This window comes from Tachysurus fulvidraco, chromosome 3, assembly GCF_022655615.1.
Source record: "Tachysurus fulvidraco isolate hzauxx_2018 chromosome 3, HZAU_PFXX_2.0, whole genome shotgun sequence".
Classification (NCBI taxonomy): domain Eukaryota; kingdom Metazoa; phylum Chordata; class Actinopteri; order Siluriformes; family Bagridae; genus Tachysurus; species Tachysurus fulvidraco.
Window position 1 is genome coordinate 8,086,285 of NC_062520.1, and position 19,678 is coordinate 8,105,962.

The 19,678-nt window shown below is 40.6% G+C and overlaps 1 protein-coding gene across 3 annotated transcripts in view; it reads right to left on the bottom strand.

Moving 5' to 3' along the window:
- fars2 (phenylalanyl-tRNA synthetase 2, mitochondrial) overlaps positions 1 to 19,678 on the bottom strand; it is a 152,191-nt gene that overhangs the window by 91,865 nt on the left and 40,648 nt on the right. For all 3 annotated transcript variants that reach the window (XR_007140209.1, XM_027149232.2, XM_047811654.1), the window contains 3 exons: positions 15,895 to 16,542; positions 13,356 to 13,518; positions 13,136 to 13,267 (listed from right to left, as the gene is read on the bottom strand). Coding sequence is in view for 2 of the 3 variants with exons in the window: in XM_027149232.2 (XP_027005033.2) it covers positions 13,136 to 13,267; positions 13,356 to 13,518; positions 15,895 to 16,527 (928 nt within the window). In the remaining variant the exon portion in view is untranslated. The remainder of the gene's footprint in view (positions 1 to 13,135; positions 13,268 to 13,355; positions 13,519 to 15,894; positions 16,543 to 19,678) is intronic.

A 19,678-nucleotide genomic window follows, 5' to 3' on the forward strand; every position in this document is an offset into this window, starting at 1 on the left:
TGTGGACATATTCTTTCAAGAATGACATGGCATTATGTTTTCTCACATAAAAGTTGACGCACACTATTTGACTGATCTACAATTGCCAAACCACCCACTTATAACGATTACCTGGCTTCTTCACTTCCCTGTCAGATTCATCACCAGCATCTGTATCTGTCCCACACCACTTATCTATTTATACTAGTATAAAAATGAAGTGATTTGTTACCGTCTTTCACATCTCTGTCGACAGTTTCGCTGCTTGTCGTTCATTTTGTTATTAAACCACATGTGATGGTGCTTAAATGTTTTAGGTTTCCTGTCACATACTCCATCGCACTGCTTGTATATTTTAATACATAGAGGCTTTCACACCGGGAAGCGCTAATCAGACTAAAGATTCTGAAGCTTACAGCCAGATAAGTGCACAAACAACATCAGGAGCTGTAGGTTAACGTTGATTCATAGAAACGTTTGTAAGTACCTCTATTTTCAGGAACGTGTCACAATTTAAGAAACATTTCTGCCTTCACCAAATAAATAAATAGAAATTAATTGCAAAGAACATTAAACATAAAGGGCTCAAAACGCCATACGCCGCTTATCTGTCAGCTATTTCTAAGACAAACTGGGAAACCTGCCTCAAATTCTCAATTCCTTGTAGAGTCCGCCTTTGTAACGAGTTCCTAAAGCTCTGGATTAGCCGAGTGACAGGTCAAGTCCCAAGCCTCTGAAGCCTTCCTAAGCCGTTCCTTTCATTAGCTGAGCTTGGACAAAGAAGCAATCACTTAGCAGGACCGGGGTTAGAGCAGGAAAAGGTTAGACTCGGGATTTGTTTCAGTGTCCACATCATTTATTTGAGAAAAGATGTGTGCTTTTCAGTAGGGTCAATATTGATAAAAAATCATGGCGTTATTCCAGTTCAAAATACAAGCCAGGATTTAAATGAGCAAACAAGCAAGGACGCTAATTAGCAATCTACAGACATCTGAAATGTCTTCATTTAAGAGAGGCCAAGAGAATTTTTACAGCTGACCCAAATACTCTGGTCTGAGTCTAAACCAGAGATCGATATTTGGGCTCATATGGGGAAAGCACAGTCATCTCTGGTTTGTTTTTACTCAGAGAGAGTTTTCTGAACAACAGATCGATCCCACATATATACGTCATTTCTGCAGACAGAATTCTGCCTGGTCTTTCTACAGGAGTCAATGTTTCCTTTACGCTTGCAGAATAATGATTTCGTTCAGCTGAAGGCGACAGCTTGGAATTCCTGAACTCCGACCAGAAATTTCAGAGAGAAAATGTCCTCATATACAGTATCACCATCATCAACCTGGGATCATCATCTCAACTATGAGTTTTCTCCTTGTTTATGGAGTAACCTCAAATCAAACTGGCTGCACACAGCATCAGTAGCCCTTCTTACCTTTAAATGAGTCACACGTCCCGATAGAACGAATACGAATAGAGTGAAAAACCTGTAACACGTGTCTCGTGTGAGCTATAGTACCAAAACGTATAACGTATAGATCCATACCTACAACTTGGTTTCCTTAATTGCGTGAACGCATAACGACGACACTATACCAAGTTACAGAATGTGACGTTAATGTACCTGAAAGCTTGAAACCCGAATCGAATCGACAAATTAGTCTAATAAACCTTAGGTGAGGGATTGAAACAAAGATTCAGGTTGACTAGAATTTATTTCCATTCCACTTCACTAAAGAATATATTATTTTCTTCAGTCTCACTGCCACGAAGAGGTAAGTATGAGTGACCTGACCGCCCTTTTAAAAGCCTCTGCATTTCTTTACCACGCCATCATTTTTGCTGAGAGTTCCTCTCGGCGCTTCCGCAGTGTTTCTGTCTACATGTCTCTGCCTCCCTGCGGCCTTTGTCTCGGTCGTCTGGCTAACCTGATGATAGCCACGGCCTGGAGCAGGGCAGTGTGCCAGCTTCTAGCAGGTCTGGCGCATCACACGTGCCCCAGCCCCTTCGACAGCTGAGTCAGCCGGTGCTGGATCCCAGTGCTCATAAACAAATGTGTACACAAGCATGCACACACACACACACACCACTCAAGCATGCAGCACACACATTTACATTTTACTCTTACTCAGCATAACTAGCTTCAGGTGGTGTCTTATAGCAGGTCTGCATTGGAAACCTCTTAAATAACGCTTGCTGTGTAGGCTGGAAAAGCATTATACATAAAAGGTTGTTTTTCTGACTTTATGTGCATTATGTAAATGATGAAGGGAAAATGTGCTTGCAAAAAAAAATATAAAATAAAATCCTGCTGGAATCTTGTTTCAATTGAACTGCCTTGTGCAATAAAAATATGTGCTTTAGTCACTTGAACGCTTCATGGAAATATGTGATGTTTCCGCTATGAATTCCATCCAAACTCTATGCACGTTTCCTCGCGTTCATCTTCCCCGACTGTTCCGTCACCGACTAATAAACTTTGCAAAAACAAGAGAGACAAAAAGTACAAATGACTGATTAACATCTCAGCACATCCACAGCCTGATTGATCTCCACAGTCAACATTTTAAGACAACAGAGCAGAAATAATTCAACTAATCACAATGAACTGAAAGAAACTGCCCTTTGTTTCCTCTCTAATGAAAATGAGAAAGCTCTTATCTCAGGAAAACAACTACAGGATGGCAAGGGGCTTGTGCTTTCCACTTCTTCACAGCGAGCCGATCATCATCATCCTCCTGCTTCCACAAGCTCTAAAACATGATTAAAGCTATTGCTGTTGTTGGAGGAGAAAAAAAAGAGTAACCTTCTTCATAAAGTCACTTCTTTGAAAAGTTAAAATAAGTAAACAAGTAATCTATTCTTGATCAACTTTGCAAAAATAAGATATATAAATCTTCAAGCAGGGGGGCACGGTGGCTTAGTGGTTAGCACATTCGCCTCACACCTCCAGGGTTGGGGGTTCGATTCCCGCCTCCGCCTTGTGTGTGTGGAGTTTGCATGTTATCCCCGTGCCTCAGGGGTTTCCTCCGGGTACTCCGGTTTCCTGCCCCGGTCCAAAGACATGCATGGTAGGTTGATTGGCATCTCTGGAAAATTGTCTGTAGTGTGTGAGTGTGTGAGTGAATGAGAGTGTGTGTGTCCTGCGATGGGTTGGCACTACGTCCAGGGTGTATCCTGCCTTGATGCCCGATGACGCCTGAGATAGGCACAGGCTCCCCGTGACCCGAGAAGTTCAGATAAAGCGGTAGAAAATGAATGAATGAATATTCAAGCATCAAAGTACCACTGCTTCAGTTCTCAACAGTTGCAGCTTGGCAGTGCTGGGGCTTGATCAACAACCCAGCACCTTAACCTCTTGAGCCACCATTCATCATCATCTTACATCATACCTCTTTGCCAAGAAACAAATATTTAACACTGATTAAAGCATGAAAACCTTTAATTCGTCTACATTACATGTAATCTTATGTAACATCCAGATAAACAAGTCGTTCCCTCACCATCGTGTTCTGAAAATGCAGCTTAGCATGCTACTAAGAAACCAGAAAGAGTAAAGACTTTCCCGTGTCTCAAAAGGGCTGTCACTGAAAACACTGAATAAATTGTCACACGTTAACAGATTAATCAGTTCAAGTGGTCAGACTACATAATGAATATTAGATCATTTTGGCTGTAATACAAATATTATCTGTCAAAATCCAAGAATCGTGCCATGTTGAGGTAGAGAATCATGTAACAATAACACTGGACCTTAGTCAGAGTCTCTGTGGATCTAGAGCCTATACTGGAAACACTGGAGAACTGGTGTAGCAGTTGACAGGCATGTAATTTGTGTATTTCACTCCCTCGCCCAAACACACATTCACACACTCATTCACACCCAGGAATAACCTAGACACACCAGTACATCTAGAAGCATAGCTTATGGGAGGAAAACAGGAACCCTGAAGCTGTAACATGACAATGCATCTGCTCGACCTCCGTCCCTCCTCCTTATTTCTCTTTATTACAAATTCCTTTTAATACTTCATTCTGACTTCACAGTACACTGAACTGTACTATACTGAGCACAACATACACACACATCATCTATGGACTGCATAGACCCTCACAAAACACACACACTGTTTTGCACACTTTTCTGCTGTTTTTGCACATACTATCCAACATTTCAGCTGTTTTTGCACATATTGTACAATATCTCAGCCATTACGCACATACTATACAATATTTCAGTCATTTTCTGTTTTTGCACAACTCTATATATTATCCAAAGGACCTGCTGCTAAGAAACTGTGTTCATTCTAATGTTACTGCACGGAATATTGTTTGAACATTCAGTATATACACCGGTCGGTCGGCGCTGTTTCTGTTACTGTTTATTGTCTTTTGTGTATTGCATTTTTTGTACTTTTTGTATTGTCTTGTAACTTTATTTCTGCACTGTCTTTTGTCCTGCACTGTCTTGTTTGTCTTGTCCTGCCCCTTTATGTGGCTAAGACTACTTACATGTCCTTAGCCCTGTCTTTGTTTTATGTAGCACCATGTTCCTGGAGAAACATTGTCTCATTTCACTGTGTACTTCAACAGCTATATATGGTTGAAATGACAATAAAAGCTTCTTGACACCATTGTTAATCCCCTTTAAATCTGTCACGCTTCTTTACCCTATATTATCCAAAAGCATTATCTGTTATGCACTGTTTTGTCGCATAAGGTGCTGTAGGGGCTGTTCGCTTTAAAATGAGCAAGAAAAGCAACGGAAATGACAAAAATTACACCGTGCCGAAATGGAACATATGGCATCCCATACCTGTTTATTTCTTTGTCTAACAACATGTGTGAATTTATACACTGTTGCACACATTGAGTAGCATCACACACACACACACACACACACACACACACACACACACACACACACACACACACACACACACACACACACACACACACACAGTGAGCACAGATTCCTGTCTGAATATGATGTAATGTTCTGCTCGGTTATTCGACACTGCAGGCTGGAGGCAGTGCTGCATCGCCCAAGGCTTAAAACTAGGCCAGCCCCATTACAATACATTACACAGTGTAAAGACGTGAGGTGGCGTGCTACAAAGACGCAGCACTCGTTCTTTTTTCTTCCCCTTCTCTCCCGTCCTCTTAGTGACTCTCTGCTCTAATATCTAGCTCTATTTGCCCCCACCCTTCCAAAGTGTCTGAAATGGAACACTGCACAAACAAATATTTTCTGTGGACCTGCAAACCCGAGGGACGATAAGGTGGAGGAGGCTGCTGTGTGTGTGTGTGTGTGTGTGTGTGTGTGTGTGTGGGGAGGGAGGAAGGGAGGGAGGACCAATGAGACAAAGAATCTGAATGGGAGTGTGAGACAGAGACTGAATAACATTGTGCAAAAGAATTTGAAATGCTACGATGTTCACATAGGGTATATTAAAAAAAAAAACAGGGATATATACATATGTGTGTGTTTGGGTAGGGAGGAATGGGACAGAGGAGACAGGATGGAAGGAGTCAGGCCAGGGAGCAGCTGTGTAAAGACTCACCTCCCAGCAGTGATTGCCTCCACTGGGAGCACTGGGAGTATGTCCAGGGCAGACTGGAGGAGGGGAAAGGGGAAAATGGGAAGAGATGTTATAATAGAACGGTCAAGACTGTTGCTTTTTCCATTTACTTTTTAATTTCTTCATCTTCCACTACTTCATACTTTATGTATTTCTGCCATTGTGTGTTCTCTTTCATATACATGTTGTCTATGCATTACATAGAACATATAACACACAATATACTATATAATATTGCACAAGAAATGTTGGACAGACAGACAGACAGACAGACAGATAGCTTAAAAAGATAGATAGATAGATAGATAGATAGATAGATAGATAGATAGATAGATAGATAGATAGATAGATAGATAGATAGATAGATAGATAGATAGATAGATAGATAGATAGATAGAAGATAGATAGATAGATAGATAGATAGATAGATAGATAGATAGATAGACAGACAGACAGACAGACAGACAGACAGACAGCTAGATAGATAAGGACAAGCAGACTGATAGACAGATAGATAAACAGACAGATAGATAGACAGATAGAAGGTAAACCCATCTCATTAAAAAAACGCCAGCTCGCCAAAATCTCAGCATCCCAACAGAAGTGCTGTAATGAGGCCAGAGACATCTGTGTGTGTGTGTGTGTGTGTGTGTGTGTGTGTGTGTGTGTGGACATGAATGTCTGTGTGAGCTCTAACAGGAGCTGCTCGCAATTGCCACATGATTTATTCAGTGTGGAAAAAGAGGGAGGGCTGGGGGAGGGACAGGAGGTGGTATTAAGGATTAAGATTAAGATTGAAAGTGCCACCTGAACCAGAACCGGAGCTCAGCTGGTACCTCACTCTCCCACCAGTGATTCCATGCTCCCCCACTGTCCCAGGGGCCCAAGGCGCGTGACTTGAAAGGCCGTTAATTGTCTCCAAACATGGCTTTAATCACATTGCAAGCCCCCCTGGTCCTTTGGGGCGTGACTAAACCCCACCCCAGCCCATCATTAACACTGGGTCCCATATGCTGCATTCGGCTGTAGCTAAGTCCCACAGGGCAGCATTCTGGGCCCACTGTAGAATCAATGCATGCTGGGATTACACACAGCGCTATAATGAATAACTAAGTGGACCAGCATCAGTGAGGAGTCCCCCCTTCTTTTCCTCCGCCTCTACCTCCACCTCCCCCCTGCTTTCATTAATTTCCCTCCTTTCATTAGTCTCCCTCCTCCCCAAAAGCAAACGCACCGCCTTTGGCACACTTATGCCACGCTCCACATATGGCGCTCACACTCTGAGACAAATAAATAACCTTTCAACCCTCTGGATGTCCCTCGTCCCTCTGTTTAATGCTCTCTGCCTCTCATTGATATTCTCTCTCACTTTCCACTGTACCCCCACTGGTATCCCAGTCGCTGCCTCCTATCCATGGAGCTCCTGCCACACATTTAATTCGGTCTTGCTGGCAGCTTTTTATTGTCTCGCTGGTCTGAAGTGAAGGGTGTATGTGTATGTGTGCGCGTGTGTGTGAGTGTGTGGGAAGGGGATTGCGAATGAGGAGTTGCCTTGGCAACGGAGCCACACTGCTCTGCCGCAGTGCAAAAAAGGGAGGGAGAGAGGGATAGAGTGAGAAAAAAGACACACAGAGAAAGTGTGTGAGAACGGGAAAGGGAGAGACTACGGAGTTGGGAGTGAAAATGAGAATGAGAGAGGGAAGCGTGTGTATGTCAGAGAGAGAGAGAGAGAGAGAGAGAGAGAGAGAGAGAGAGAGAGAGAAATAAAAAGGGAGAAAAAGAGGGAGTGTGAGTGAGAGTAGCGGAGCGACTCCGTCAGAACTCCTGCAGTGAAAAGGCACAGAGCTGGGACACTGACAAAGTCAAAAGAAGAACGTGTGTGTGTGTGTGTGTGTGTGTGTGTATGTGTGTGTGTGTGTGTGTATAAAGTCGACACAGGACAGGTCAGGATGATAGCAGCACTGAGAATACACACTAAAGCTAGTAAAACATCTCCAGGCATTATTTCTTTGCCCTGAAGTGAAGCATCGTATAATATCTGCATATCTGCATCATATAATATCTGCAGGTTCTTCAGGTGGAAAAGCAGCGCAGACCACCGAGGCATAAAATCCTTAAAAAGCAGAGTTAATATGCACATCACCAGATCCAGCAGTAATGAGAATAAGGTGACAGTGTGGAAAATGACAATTAGCACCGATCTAAATATCTGCAGCACAACATACAAATGCTACACAGATGCAAGTTCTCTTCCTTATGTCAGCTCAGGGAGGTTTTTTTTTCTTTTCCACACCTTCGTCTTGCTGATTAGGGATCTAGCTCTTGACCTTGACTTCTACAAAGCTGCTTTGTGTCTGTGAGAATAGGTATACAAATAAAATCAGATTGAAACGGAGGCTTCCGTTAATATTTGGTTGACAAATAAATACTACCTTAATATAAAAATTAAGGTAAAATACTTTATCTCAGGCTTTAACAGATGATTTCAGGCATGTTATATCAATTTACTGGTTTTGGAGTATTAACCAAAAGAGCAAGTTATAAAAATAATAATTAAATTTGCATGTGTGTGTGTGTCCAAAATCCAAAACACACAGTAACATCTCTATTGGATTGGCACAGAATATGGCAGCACCTTTAACATATTTAACATTCTCCCAGGAGCCCTTTGAAATAATCCAATATTTTACTCTGTTGAAATCCAAAGTCACAGGCGTTTATTGACCTCTCAAACCCGGAGCGCTCGTCTTATTACGCTCATTAAATATAATCACCTGTTTTACCTCAGACAACTGTGCCCGTCGGCAAAAATCCTAACTACCATCACATCCTGGCTGGTTTGGTGAATTAACGGTGCACATCTGGATCATAAACCTGCCTAATTCTTGAAAATGTATTTCCAATGACTGGCCAGTTATCAGAATTTTACTGATTTAGTGCAGTAGAGGCCTGTTTCAGGTCGGTAATAGAAACATTATGTGAGAGAGAGAGGACACAGGTCTTCTACACACACACGCACGCACACACACACAGACTCTCGATGGGCTTGGTTGTGCAGTAAAGCGTGGTGCTGGACATGAGGCCTGTTGACAGCTGTCTCCTGACAGAAGGCCGTTGTTTATCCAGTTGCTTATATGCAGAAGCACTTCAGTGTGTACACAGGGCTAAAGCGCTGATTGAACACATATACAGGCTACAGCACCAGAGACAGAACGACACTGATCTGTATTCATGGCAGAGAGAGAAGGGACCAAAACACACACACACACACACACACACACACACACACACACACACACACACACACACACACACACACACACACACAGAGACACTTAGACTTCTAGTTTGTTTGTCGAAGCAAGACTAAATAGGAGTTTATGCAGAAGTACACAGTGTTGACAAATTGATGACGCAAATAAGGACTTTCACAGCGGTGACGTGGACACCTATAATCCGAAGCAGAACGGAAGGATCTACCCGAACAAGTCGCGTATCAATCTTTATCATTAGCACACAGGATTTATCTTGTAATGAAATTCTGGGTTCAGTGACAAATCTAAGGGAGTTTTTTCTTGCCACGGTCACCTCAGTCACCTCAGGCTCACTTATAGGGGATAAATACAAACACATTAAGTCTTAACTTTTGAATTGAATTAATAGATCAGTCTTGGTTACCTAGTCAAGTTTCCTACATTTCTCACACTGCTGTTCTTTTACATGTTGATACAGGGGTCGGGGGTCGAGTCATCACTTCATTGCTACCTAAACAGAGCGATGCAGCAGAGCTTTAGTGCTTCAGCTCTTTCATCTCAAGGCCTGTATATTCTAGTCAACTTTCCAGAAAATGCAGTGTTTCACACTTGTCATCTCGCTAACTAGCTGACACGACCGTTTCTTCGAGCTCCATTACATCCTGGGACCTTGTGCAGTCTCCAGAACATCTACAATTAAATTTCTCATTAATACAGCATTGAACATCACTGGAAATCGTTCGACACGACACACGGTCGAGTTATAAAATACCTGCGTAAATATTAGAATCTAAACCTATTTCATGTGTTTCATATTTTGAGTTTTGTTTTTAAAAATCCAGACGTTTATAACTATACTAGTGACCAGTTCTGGAGCAAAAATAAAATAAATTGTGCTAAAAATAGAAGAAAAAAGTGGCAGAGGCCTCTTGAGGCTTTCAGATAGAAAAGCTATCAATTATTGACAGCAGAATGCCTAGCAGCATTAAAAATACAATACATGGAGGACACCGTAGAGTACTGGCATCCTAATTCATCCACATGACTTTCCTAATGCCGTGCTATCAGCTACACGTCTCTGTAATGGTGGCTTAGGGACGCACTATTGATGATTAGCTGCTGTGCATTTAGTTGCCCGGGTCTGCTGTCCTGCTGCCACCTGTGGAGACTAATGTGATGGTTAACATGGACTGACTCAGTGAGAAGCGAGTAGCATAGAGCAGTGTGTTAAGTGGCAGGAAGAGTAGACGAGAGGAGTGTAGGGGAGGGGAGTGGAGTGGAGGGGAGGGACGGGACACTCGTCCTGAACTTGTCCCCAGAGAGCAGAGTCTTGTCTGGGCAGCTAAGCGTGTCCACCCACGCCCTCCCTGTGAGAGCGGATGCCTCCGAGAGCTCTAATGCTGAATAATTCCATCTGTAGCAGAAGGGTATTAGCACACAGAGCTGCGCAACACCACCATCTACTGACAGAGGCAAGAAGGCTTTGTGCACTGACATCGACAAGTACATTTTTTGGTCTCGCTTTCAAAACACCGGGAAGCCGGTTGTTTCCTTTATTGAAAGAAAACGTTTGGTTTTTCAAAGAAACTTTTGATTGATTCATTTGAATATTTATGTGAAAGGATGTATGGCATGCTCTCCATTTAGAGCAATAGTTTTACTATTTACTAATATTTATAATAGATAGATAGATAGATAGATAGATAGATAGATAGATAGATAGATAGATAGATAGATAGATAGATAGATAGATAGATAGATAGATAGATAGATAGATAGATAGATAGATAGAGGGGCACGGTGGCTTAGTGGTTAGCACGTTTGCCTCACACCTCCAGGGTTGGGGGTTCGATTCCCGCCTTGTGTGTGTGGAGTTTGCATGTTCTCCCCGTGCCTCGGGGGTTTCCTCCGGGTACTCCGGTTTCATCCCACGGTCCAAAGACATGCATGGTAGGTTGATTGGCATCTCTGGAAAATTGTCCGTAGTGTTTGTGTGTGAGAGTGAATGAGTGTGTGTGTGCCCTGTGATGGGTTGGCACTCTGTCCAGAGTGTATCCTGCCTCGATGCCCGATGACGCCTGAGATAGGCACAGGCTCCCCGTGACCGGAGAAGTTCGGATAAGTAGTAGAAAACAAACAAACAAACAAACAAACAAACAAACAAACAAATAAATAAAAACTGTTTCTGCAGCTATGTTCCTTCCAGGTTTCCACAGACAACCCTATGATCCAATTCAATGTATTTGTTTAGCACTTTTAACAATTCATGTAGTGTCAAAGCGGCTTTACAGAAGTATAGAAACATAATTTTTTTTTAAAATTACGTTCACAATTAAGTCACTATACCAAGCCGGAAGCAAGGGTGGCAAGGAAAAACTCCCTAAGATGATATGAGGAAGAAACCTTAAGACCTCAGAAGAGAACCTCATCATCATTTGGGTGAAAACTGGACAGGAAATAATGTCAAAGTAATTAATCGTCATTTCTACAGCAGTTTGTTGTTGTGCAACTGAGAGCTCCTGAGGATCTAATGGGTCAGCGCAAATTCAGAGTTCACGACAGACCTAACACTAATTCCTTCCTGCCGAAGTCTTCGAATGATCGCTGATGAAGTCCCGACCATAAAGCTGACTAATGCAACAGCGGATCAAAGAAGGCATGACCGTATCCCGGCGGTCCCTTCAACAGCAATCCCATGATCACAGGACAGATTTATTTTTAAGAACACTTTTAATCCAAATATGTGCCAGCATCATTTATTCAAGCATTTTATTCCTGAACATTTTATTCTAATTACTTGAAAAAAAAAATGTTTATTTATAAAAAAAACATTACCATATTTTTGACTTGCATTAAAACCGCAAATAGATATATAGTTAATATTATTAATACTTACCCTCTTTGCTTGCTTCCTATCTTTTAGTTTAACCCTTTTATTTTAAAGCAAACTGGCAAAAAGCAACACATTGTCAAGGAGGAATTGTTTTGATGAGAGCGGTCAGGAGAGGTTAAGCTGAAAGAATCGTGTAGAAGAACTCAGAAAATACTGCTATACAACCATGAAAATAAACAGAAACCTTAAAATAGACCTCAATATAAAAATAAAAACACACTGGGCTAAATTCATGTCAGACCAGGACAGGAATCTGAGGTTAGAGCATGTAAAGGCTGAACCAAACTGGTGATGGATTTCCAGTCATCATGTGGATGTATCTGCCAGATGTGATCATATCTACCAGCATAGCTGCCTGTCGGATGTTTTTTGTTTTATCCACCATTCATTTAATACCGCTTTATATTCAATTCACATAATCTTTAAGGATTTATTTAATGATCAAATATGAAATACAGTAAATACAAATAAGGGGAGGTCGTGGCCTAATGGTTAGAGAGTTTGACTCCTAACCCTAAGGTTGTGGGTTCGAGTCTCAGGCTGGCAATACCACGACTGAGGTGCCCTTGAGCAAGGCACCGAAACCCCCCCAACTGCTCCCCGGGTGCCGCAGTATAAATGGCTGCCCACTGCTCTGGGTGTGTGTTTACGATGTGTGTGTGTGTTCACGCTGTGTGTGCACTTTGGATGGGTTAAATGCAGAGAACAAATTCTGAGTATAGGTCACCGTACTTAGCTGTACGTCACGTCACGTATTGTTGGTACATAATCTAGTAACCCCCTGTCACAAATGGAGCATTTCTTCTAAAGCTTCTAAAACCCAGAAGGTCACACAGTGTCCTATTTCTCTATTTGGGGTTTAAAAAAGCTGCCTCTAGTCACACTTAATGCTCCTTATGGCTAAGCTGATGCACTCGATGCAGATTCAGCAGCAGTCTCTGACCTAAATCTAATAGCAGCTCGATAGCTAAAAGCAACTCGTAGCCACTTACTGTACAGATGAAAATCCCGTGATAATGACCCCTTTCATTTATTCCATTTAGTACGTCGTTGTTTGTTTAAAAACCGCGAGGTTAATATTCAGAACGTAATGCTGGACATTCTGTCCAAGATAAAGAAGTTTTTAAGTTGGGTTTTGTATCATTTTAAAATAATGCAGAACAATGAACGACTCCCCTTTTTTTTTTGTCAGTAGGCTCACCGTGATTCAGGGGCTTGTGTGGTTGAGATAATTGTGCTCAGTGCACTGAAAAATGAATAAATCAAGGTCACAAGTCTAGTGCTCATTTTTACACCATCGTGTCCTTGAGGATTCACACAATGCAGATCAGCAAAACAAAAACACATCCTGAGCACAGCATGGTTCAGTCTCAAGAATATTCAAGTTAGTGTGTGTGTGTGTGTTTGTGTGTGTGGGAATGAATAAGCACCTGAGTGCAGCAGCTCCTGCTCCATCACACCACATCCCAGCACCTCCAGCCAATCGCCCTGAAAACGCACCTCCATTTCAAAGGAGGGATGCGTGAAGGGGAAGTAGCACTCTACCCAGCGGATCTCTAGCTCTGCACGACAGCAGAAAAAAGTCAGAAACACAGACCGAGATGGCTCCAGGTAGAGAAAGAGTAAGTGTAAATGCTGAGAGATTTCTACCTTCCCCGAAGAGGTGCCTGATGAGCTGTGTGAGTGTGTGTTTCAGGTTGAACTCCACCAGCTTCACAGCCTCCAGACTGTGAGTCTCCTGCTTCTGCGGCGTGCGTCGACCTCTGTGCTCAAAGATCGACAGCTCCTCACCGTTCTGAACTTGTGCAAACAGCTGACCAAAAGCAAATAAATTCAAACTTAAAATCTGGGCTGTATGATGCATCGTCTTTTAATCGTCACATCAACGGCACTGTTAAAAATTTAGAAAAAAAAAATTTAAAATCATGGGTCCACCGATTTGTTTTAATTCATTGCAAAACACACAGGCATACAATCGTAATATGCTATTCATATTCGTAGCCTACTTATGATTTATATCACCTCATTTCGAGGGCTCGAGTCAAGAATTAAAGTAAGTATTCGACCCGGTGTGCAGTTCCAAAGACGTACTGAAACTGTGAACCTAATCAAGAGGTGTAAAGCTCTGAACAGGAACTTTCTCATAAACCAATATTTTCAAAGCTTTCAAAGATCTGATTTGGTTGAAAAGCTAACGAAATACTACACTGGATTTACACTACACTGGATATTGTCACATTTTGGGGCTAAAAGACAGAACGTGTAAAGTCCTTATCAAGCAAGGACTAAAGCATGACTGTGTATCCTGTTATAGGAAAATAATCAATGAGCTTGTCCCTTTTTGTTTTTTATTTAAGACTATGTACATGTGTACATTAAGACTATGCTAAGATTATGTACATGTGTACATTAAGACTATGCTAAGACTATGTACATGTGTACATTCAGACTATGTTAAGACTATGTACATGTGTACATTAAGACTATGTTAAGACTATGTACATGTGTACATTAAGACTATGTACATGTGTACATTAGGACTATGTTAAGACTATGTACATGTGTACATTAAGACTATGTTAAGACTATGTACATGTGTACATTAAGACTATGTTAAGACTATGTACATGTGTACATTAAGACTATGTTAAGACTATGTACATGTGTACATTAAGACTATGTACATGTGTACATTAAGACTATGTTAAGACTATGTACATGTGTACATTAAGACTATGTTAAGACTATGTACATGTGTACATTCAGACTATGTACACGTGTACATTAAGACTATGTTAAGACTATGTACATGTGTACATTAAGACTATGTTAAGACTATGTACATGTGTACATTAAGACTATGTTAAGACTATGTACATGTGTACATTAAGACTATGTTAAGACTGTGTACATGTGTACATTAAGACTATGTTAAGACTATGTACATGTGTACATTAAGACTATGTTAAGACTATGTACATGTGTACATTAAGATTATGTTAAGAATATGTACATGTGTACATTAAGACTATGTTAAGACTATGTACATGTGTACATTAAGACTATGTTAAGACTATGTACATGTGTACATTAAGACTATGTTAAGACTATGTACATGTGTACATTAAGTCTATGTTAAGACTATGTACCTGTGTACATTAAGACTATGTTAAGACTATGTACATGTGTACATTCAGACTATGTACATGTGTACATTAAGACTATGTTAAGACTATGTACATGTGTACATTCAGACTATGTTAAGACTATGTACATGTGTACATAAAGACTATGTTAAGACTATGTACATGTGTACATTAAGATTATGTTAAGAATATGTACATGTGTACATTAAGACTATGTTAAGACTATGTACATGTGTACATTAAGACTATGTTAAGACTATGTACATGTGTACATTAAGACTATGTTAAGACTATGTACATGTGTACATTAAGACTATGTTAAGACTATGTACATGTGTACATTCAGACTATGTACATGTGTACATTAAGACTATGTTAAGACTATGTACATGTGTACATTCAGACTATGTTAAGACTATGTACATGTGTACATTCAGACTATGTACATGTGTACATTAAGACTATGTTAAGACTATGTACATGTGTACATTCAGACTATGTACATGTGTACATTAAGACTATGTTAAGACTATGTACATGTGTACATTCAGACTATGTTAAGACTATGTACATGTGTACATTAAGACTATGTTAAGACTATGTTCATGTGTACATTGTTGAATATACTGTATTTCTTTGGTTTATGGTTGATGATGTAGAATGTCTATAAAACAAAATTTGGAAAAGCACTAATATTAGAGATTCCTTCCTAACTAAGTATTTATATTAAATAATTATTCATTAATAATGATGGGTTTCTTTAGTCTGGTTCCTCTCAAGGTTTCTTCCTCATGCCTTCTCGGGGAGTTTTTCCTCACCACTTTCGCCCCAGGCTTGCTCATAAAGGATGTGAGCTTTGCAAAAATTGCATCTATTGTTGAAAACACTATAGAAATAAAAGTGAATGAACCTGAATTTAGATCAACATTTCATACACACTGAATGTGATGAGTGATTGAAGACCGAATGCAGATATTTAACAAACTGTAGCTTTTCCTTCATTACACCGAACAGATACAAGCAATCAGTTGCTGTGTCCTGACCTCATGGTTGGTAAATAGTCGCACTCCCTCCATCTGGTGGAAGACAGGATAGTGGCTTGCGTCTATTTCGTCCCTCCTATAGACGTCCCCAGCTAACAGGAAGCGATCGAGCCCGACGCGGACCAGCTCCTTCTGGTGCGCGGAGGTGTGCGCCCGCAGCATGTGGCTCTGGTTCAGGTAGTAATTGTCACCCTTTTTTCGGCTCGGGTGGTCTTTGGGGATGAGCAGGCTGTCGAAGTTCTGCTCCACTGTCACCACTGGGCTGAGGTTATCATGGACGGAAAAGAGCGGTGTACCAGTTCGGCTTGTGTAGGAACGGTAAAAATGCTCTTTTATCCGTTCTTTAATGATCCACAGCGGATGATGCGTCTGGTTGTGAAGCTCTCGGCCAACCATTGACAAGATCTTAACCGTCACGTTGGTCATGTCATCTCTGGGGTAGACGCGGCCGAGAATTTCCACCGATTCCTGGCTGATTTGTGGCTGGGGGAAGGAGATGTGTGTGAAGAGGCAGCGTCTTAGAGACTGCATAGAGGTACTGGACCTAAGGCAGGCGATTGACCATGGGGCAACAGGTTCTAGGAGTTTAAGGAAGAAAAGTGATGTGTGAATACTTCTACAGTAAGGCCTCATGGCTGGTGAGTGAACCTGTAAAGGAAAAACAGGAGTTCAATTAAAACTTTTAGATGCAACTGTGTTTTAAGACCATCAGAATGGAACATAGCGGAATATTGCAGAGTAATATTTATAAATAAAAAAAGTATTACAATACATGTCTGAGCAAAATATGTCTAGACTATTAGAAGCAAATTTGTTTACTCACAGACCTGCTTTATTATTCAAGTTCAGAAAGAGCGCAATCTGTAGGTCGCGTGTTTACGCATTGAATTAAACATACAGTAAATAATAGATGGAATAAATATTACAGTAAATAATAGATGGATTAAATAGCAGTGGGTTTATTAAACAGCAAATCGAACCCGTTTCAGTTCATTTACGAGGTGAGGGCTTTATTTGAAAGCACCGTTCTTTCCGACTCAAGAAAGTTAAAAATTAGGAATGAACCAATGATGGAACAAATTCACACAAGTTTTTATTTTCTTTAAAGTATATAATAAACACTCATGCAAGGAATACACTTGTACTTGTGCATTATTTTACCACCGTGAGAACATTAGGGAAATCCAGGAAATCCGCCCATATTTCTCAAACCCGAGTTGAGTCAACTCGGGTCAAGAAACACCACTAGTTTATATTCAATTCAATTCAAGATTATTTGTATAGCGCTTTTTACAATGGGCTTCGTCTCAAAGCAGCTTTACAGAACATAAACATAGAACAGAAGGTAAACATGAGGAGAAAAAAGAATTAATATAGTAAAAAATTAAGATATATATATAGTTCCCAGTGTGTATGTATGTATGTATGTATGTATGTATGTATGTATGTATGTATGTATGTATTTATTTATCCCAAATGAGCAAGTCTGAGGTGACTCAGGCAGCAGTGGCAAGGAAAAACTCCCTTAAATTGGTAAGGAAGAAACCTTGAGAGGAACCAGACTCAAAGGGGAACCCATCCTCATATGGGTGACACTGGGGGTATGATTACAAATATACAATCAAACAAGTGTTGAATTGGTGTAAAGATCACATGGAGTTCACATCTCCTCTTGGTATCATAGAGTCCAACTGGAGCTGGTAGATCTGTAGATGTCTCAGGATTATATATAATATCATATACATATATATACATATATATACATATATATAAATGAGATGATTAGAAAAATGCTGTCACCCATTTCCCTTTTCATGTTTTGTGTTACTGTAAGTAAAATTCAATCAAGATACATAAAAATGAAAGCTGTATGTGCTATTTTAGACTTTTTCACCATCCTGACATGTAGCACTGGCGTAGGAGTTCAGCAGTAAAAATGGACTTCCACCTCCACTAGTTCCTAGACAACAGTCTGACTCAGTGGAACAACAAAAGTAAACAAACACAACACTATGTTGAAACACTGACTGGATATAGATTTAGAAGTCTAGAATGAAAAACCGTTCAAGGCCTGGGGACAAAGAAAATTCATAATGTCCATTTGGGATTGCTTGCTTAAAAGTTTTTGATCTATCGTTGTACATATTTGGATCACATTTCCTGAGTGTTAGGAACTATAGAATAGAAGCCTGTAATTTTGTCACATATACATTACAGCACAAAAATTCTTTCTATACATATCCCAAATTCAGATCACAGGGTCAGCTATGATACAGCATCCCTGTAACAGAGAGGGTTAAGGGCCTTGCTCAAGGGCCCAACAGTGGCAGCTTGGCAGTTCTGTGGCTTGAAACCTGATCCTTCAATCAACAACCCAGGGCCTTAACCAAAATAACCAAAATACCACAATAAAACAATTATTAATTCAAAAGTTGCGAATGAATGGAAGGGTTTCTCTCATCTGCAAAAAAGCCAAGCATGTTTGTATTCCAAATAACATCCAGTAGTCAGTTAAAGACCAGGATCATCAGATTAAACAGGAGGACTCAGGTGTTTGTGTTTGGCTTCACCAACAACCTGCAGCCTTTGAGGATAAAATTGGACAGTAAAGTAATTATGCAGCAGTTTTATTTTGCACAAAAGAAAAAACTAATATTCTCCAAACTGAAACTTGGATATAGCCGCCGCTTAGACTTGCAGATATTTCCATTTCCAAATCCAGTCCTGGTTCAGTCTTGTACTCCAGGCCCCTTAAATGCCTCCTTTATCTCTTTCTAACCCTTGGGTAGTCCCAGGGGTGGTTCTAGGACTTCACCTTTAGAGGGTTTTAGCTCTCAGTGAGAATTAAAAACAAGAAGAGTTTTATATTATATATCACTAACATAGTAAGCCAAAAGTTATGGTATTATTTAAAATGGCAAAAGTGGACACCAAATTTTATACATGATGTAATGATGCCAGTCTTGAATCAGATCAGTTCATGTATGTGTGCATTCTCTACAAACAGTGTGTCCAATGAATGCAGTCATTAATAAACTAATATTCACAAGACAAAGACCAAATCAATAAATGTTATTTTTATTTAGTATTAAATGGATTGTTTGCATTAATATTTTGTTTGTGCTACAACTCTGGTAATAAGAATAGTGACGTTTCACTGCTTTTGGTTTCCGTCTTTGCGGCTTTCCGCCGATTAACGTTATAGATAAACGCCTCCAGCTCTGACTGCGCGTGCACGCTGCGCGTACCTGTGCTTTTCCGTTCTAATACAGCAGACAGCTGATGACGCACTTTTGAAAGACTACAACGCACGCGCGTAAAAGCAAAGTAAAAAAAAAAAATCGCTCTTGGATCAAACTGATAGATAATTTTCTTTGCCATCGACGACATGTCCTGCATTTTAACGTAATTTTTATTGTTCATTTATGAAAGTAAAAATGATACTTTTAGATTTAGGGTGGCTGAGATTACAGACAGGGGGCTGAAGCCACCCTAAAGAAGGCCTAGTACCACCCCTGAGTAGTCCCAGTATTCCTGCCTGATTCCCAACAATATTCTGTTCCCACTGCATGCTAAGTACACCGGATGACAAGCATATTTGAAGCATATTTTGAAATGACCTATACTTTACTCGTAAAAGTCGAACGAGTTCCTCCAGGCTGGAGCTTCAGGAAGCGCCTGACTCATCAATCGGCTGCCTTCTGATCTAAAGGTGGAGGCGGGAGAAATGAAGCTGTGAGAGGGCTAATGGATGCACACCAGGAGAGCAATTCCACACACTTAG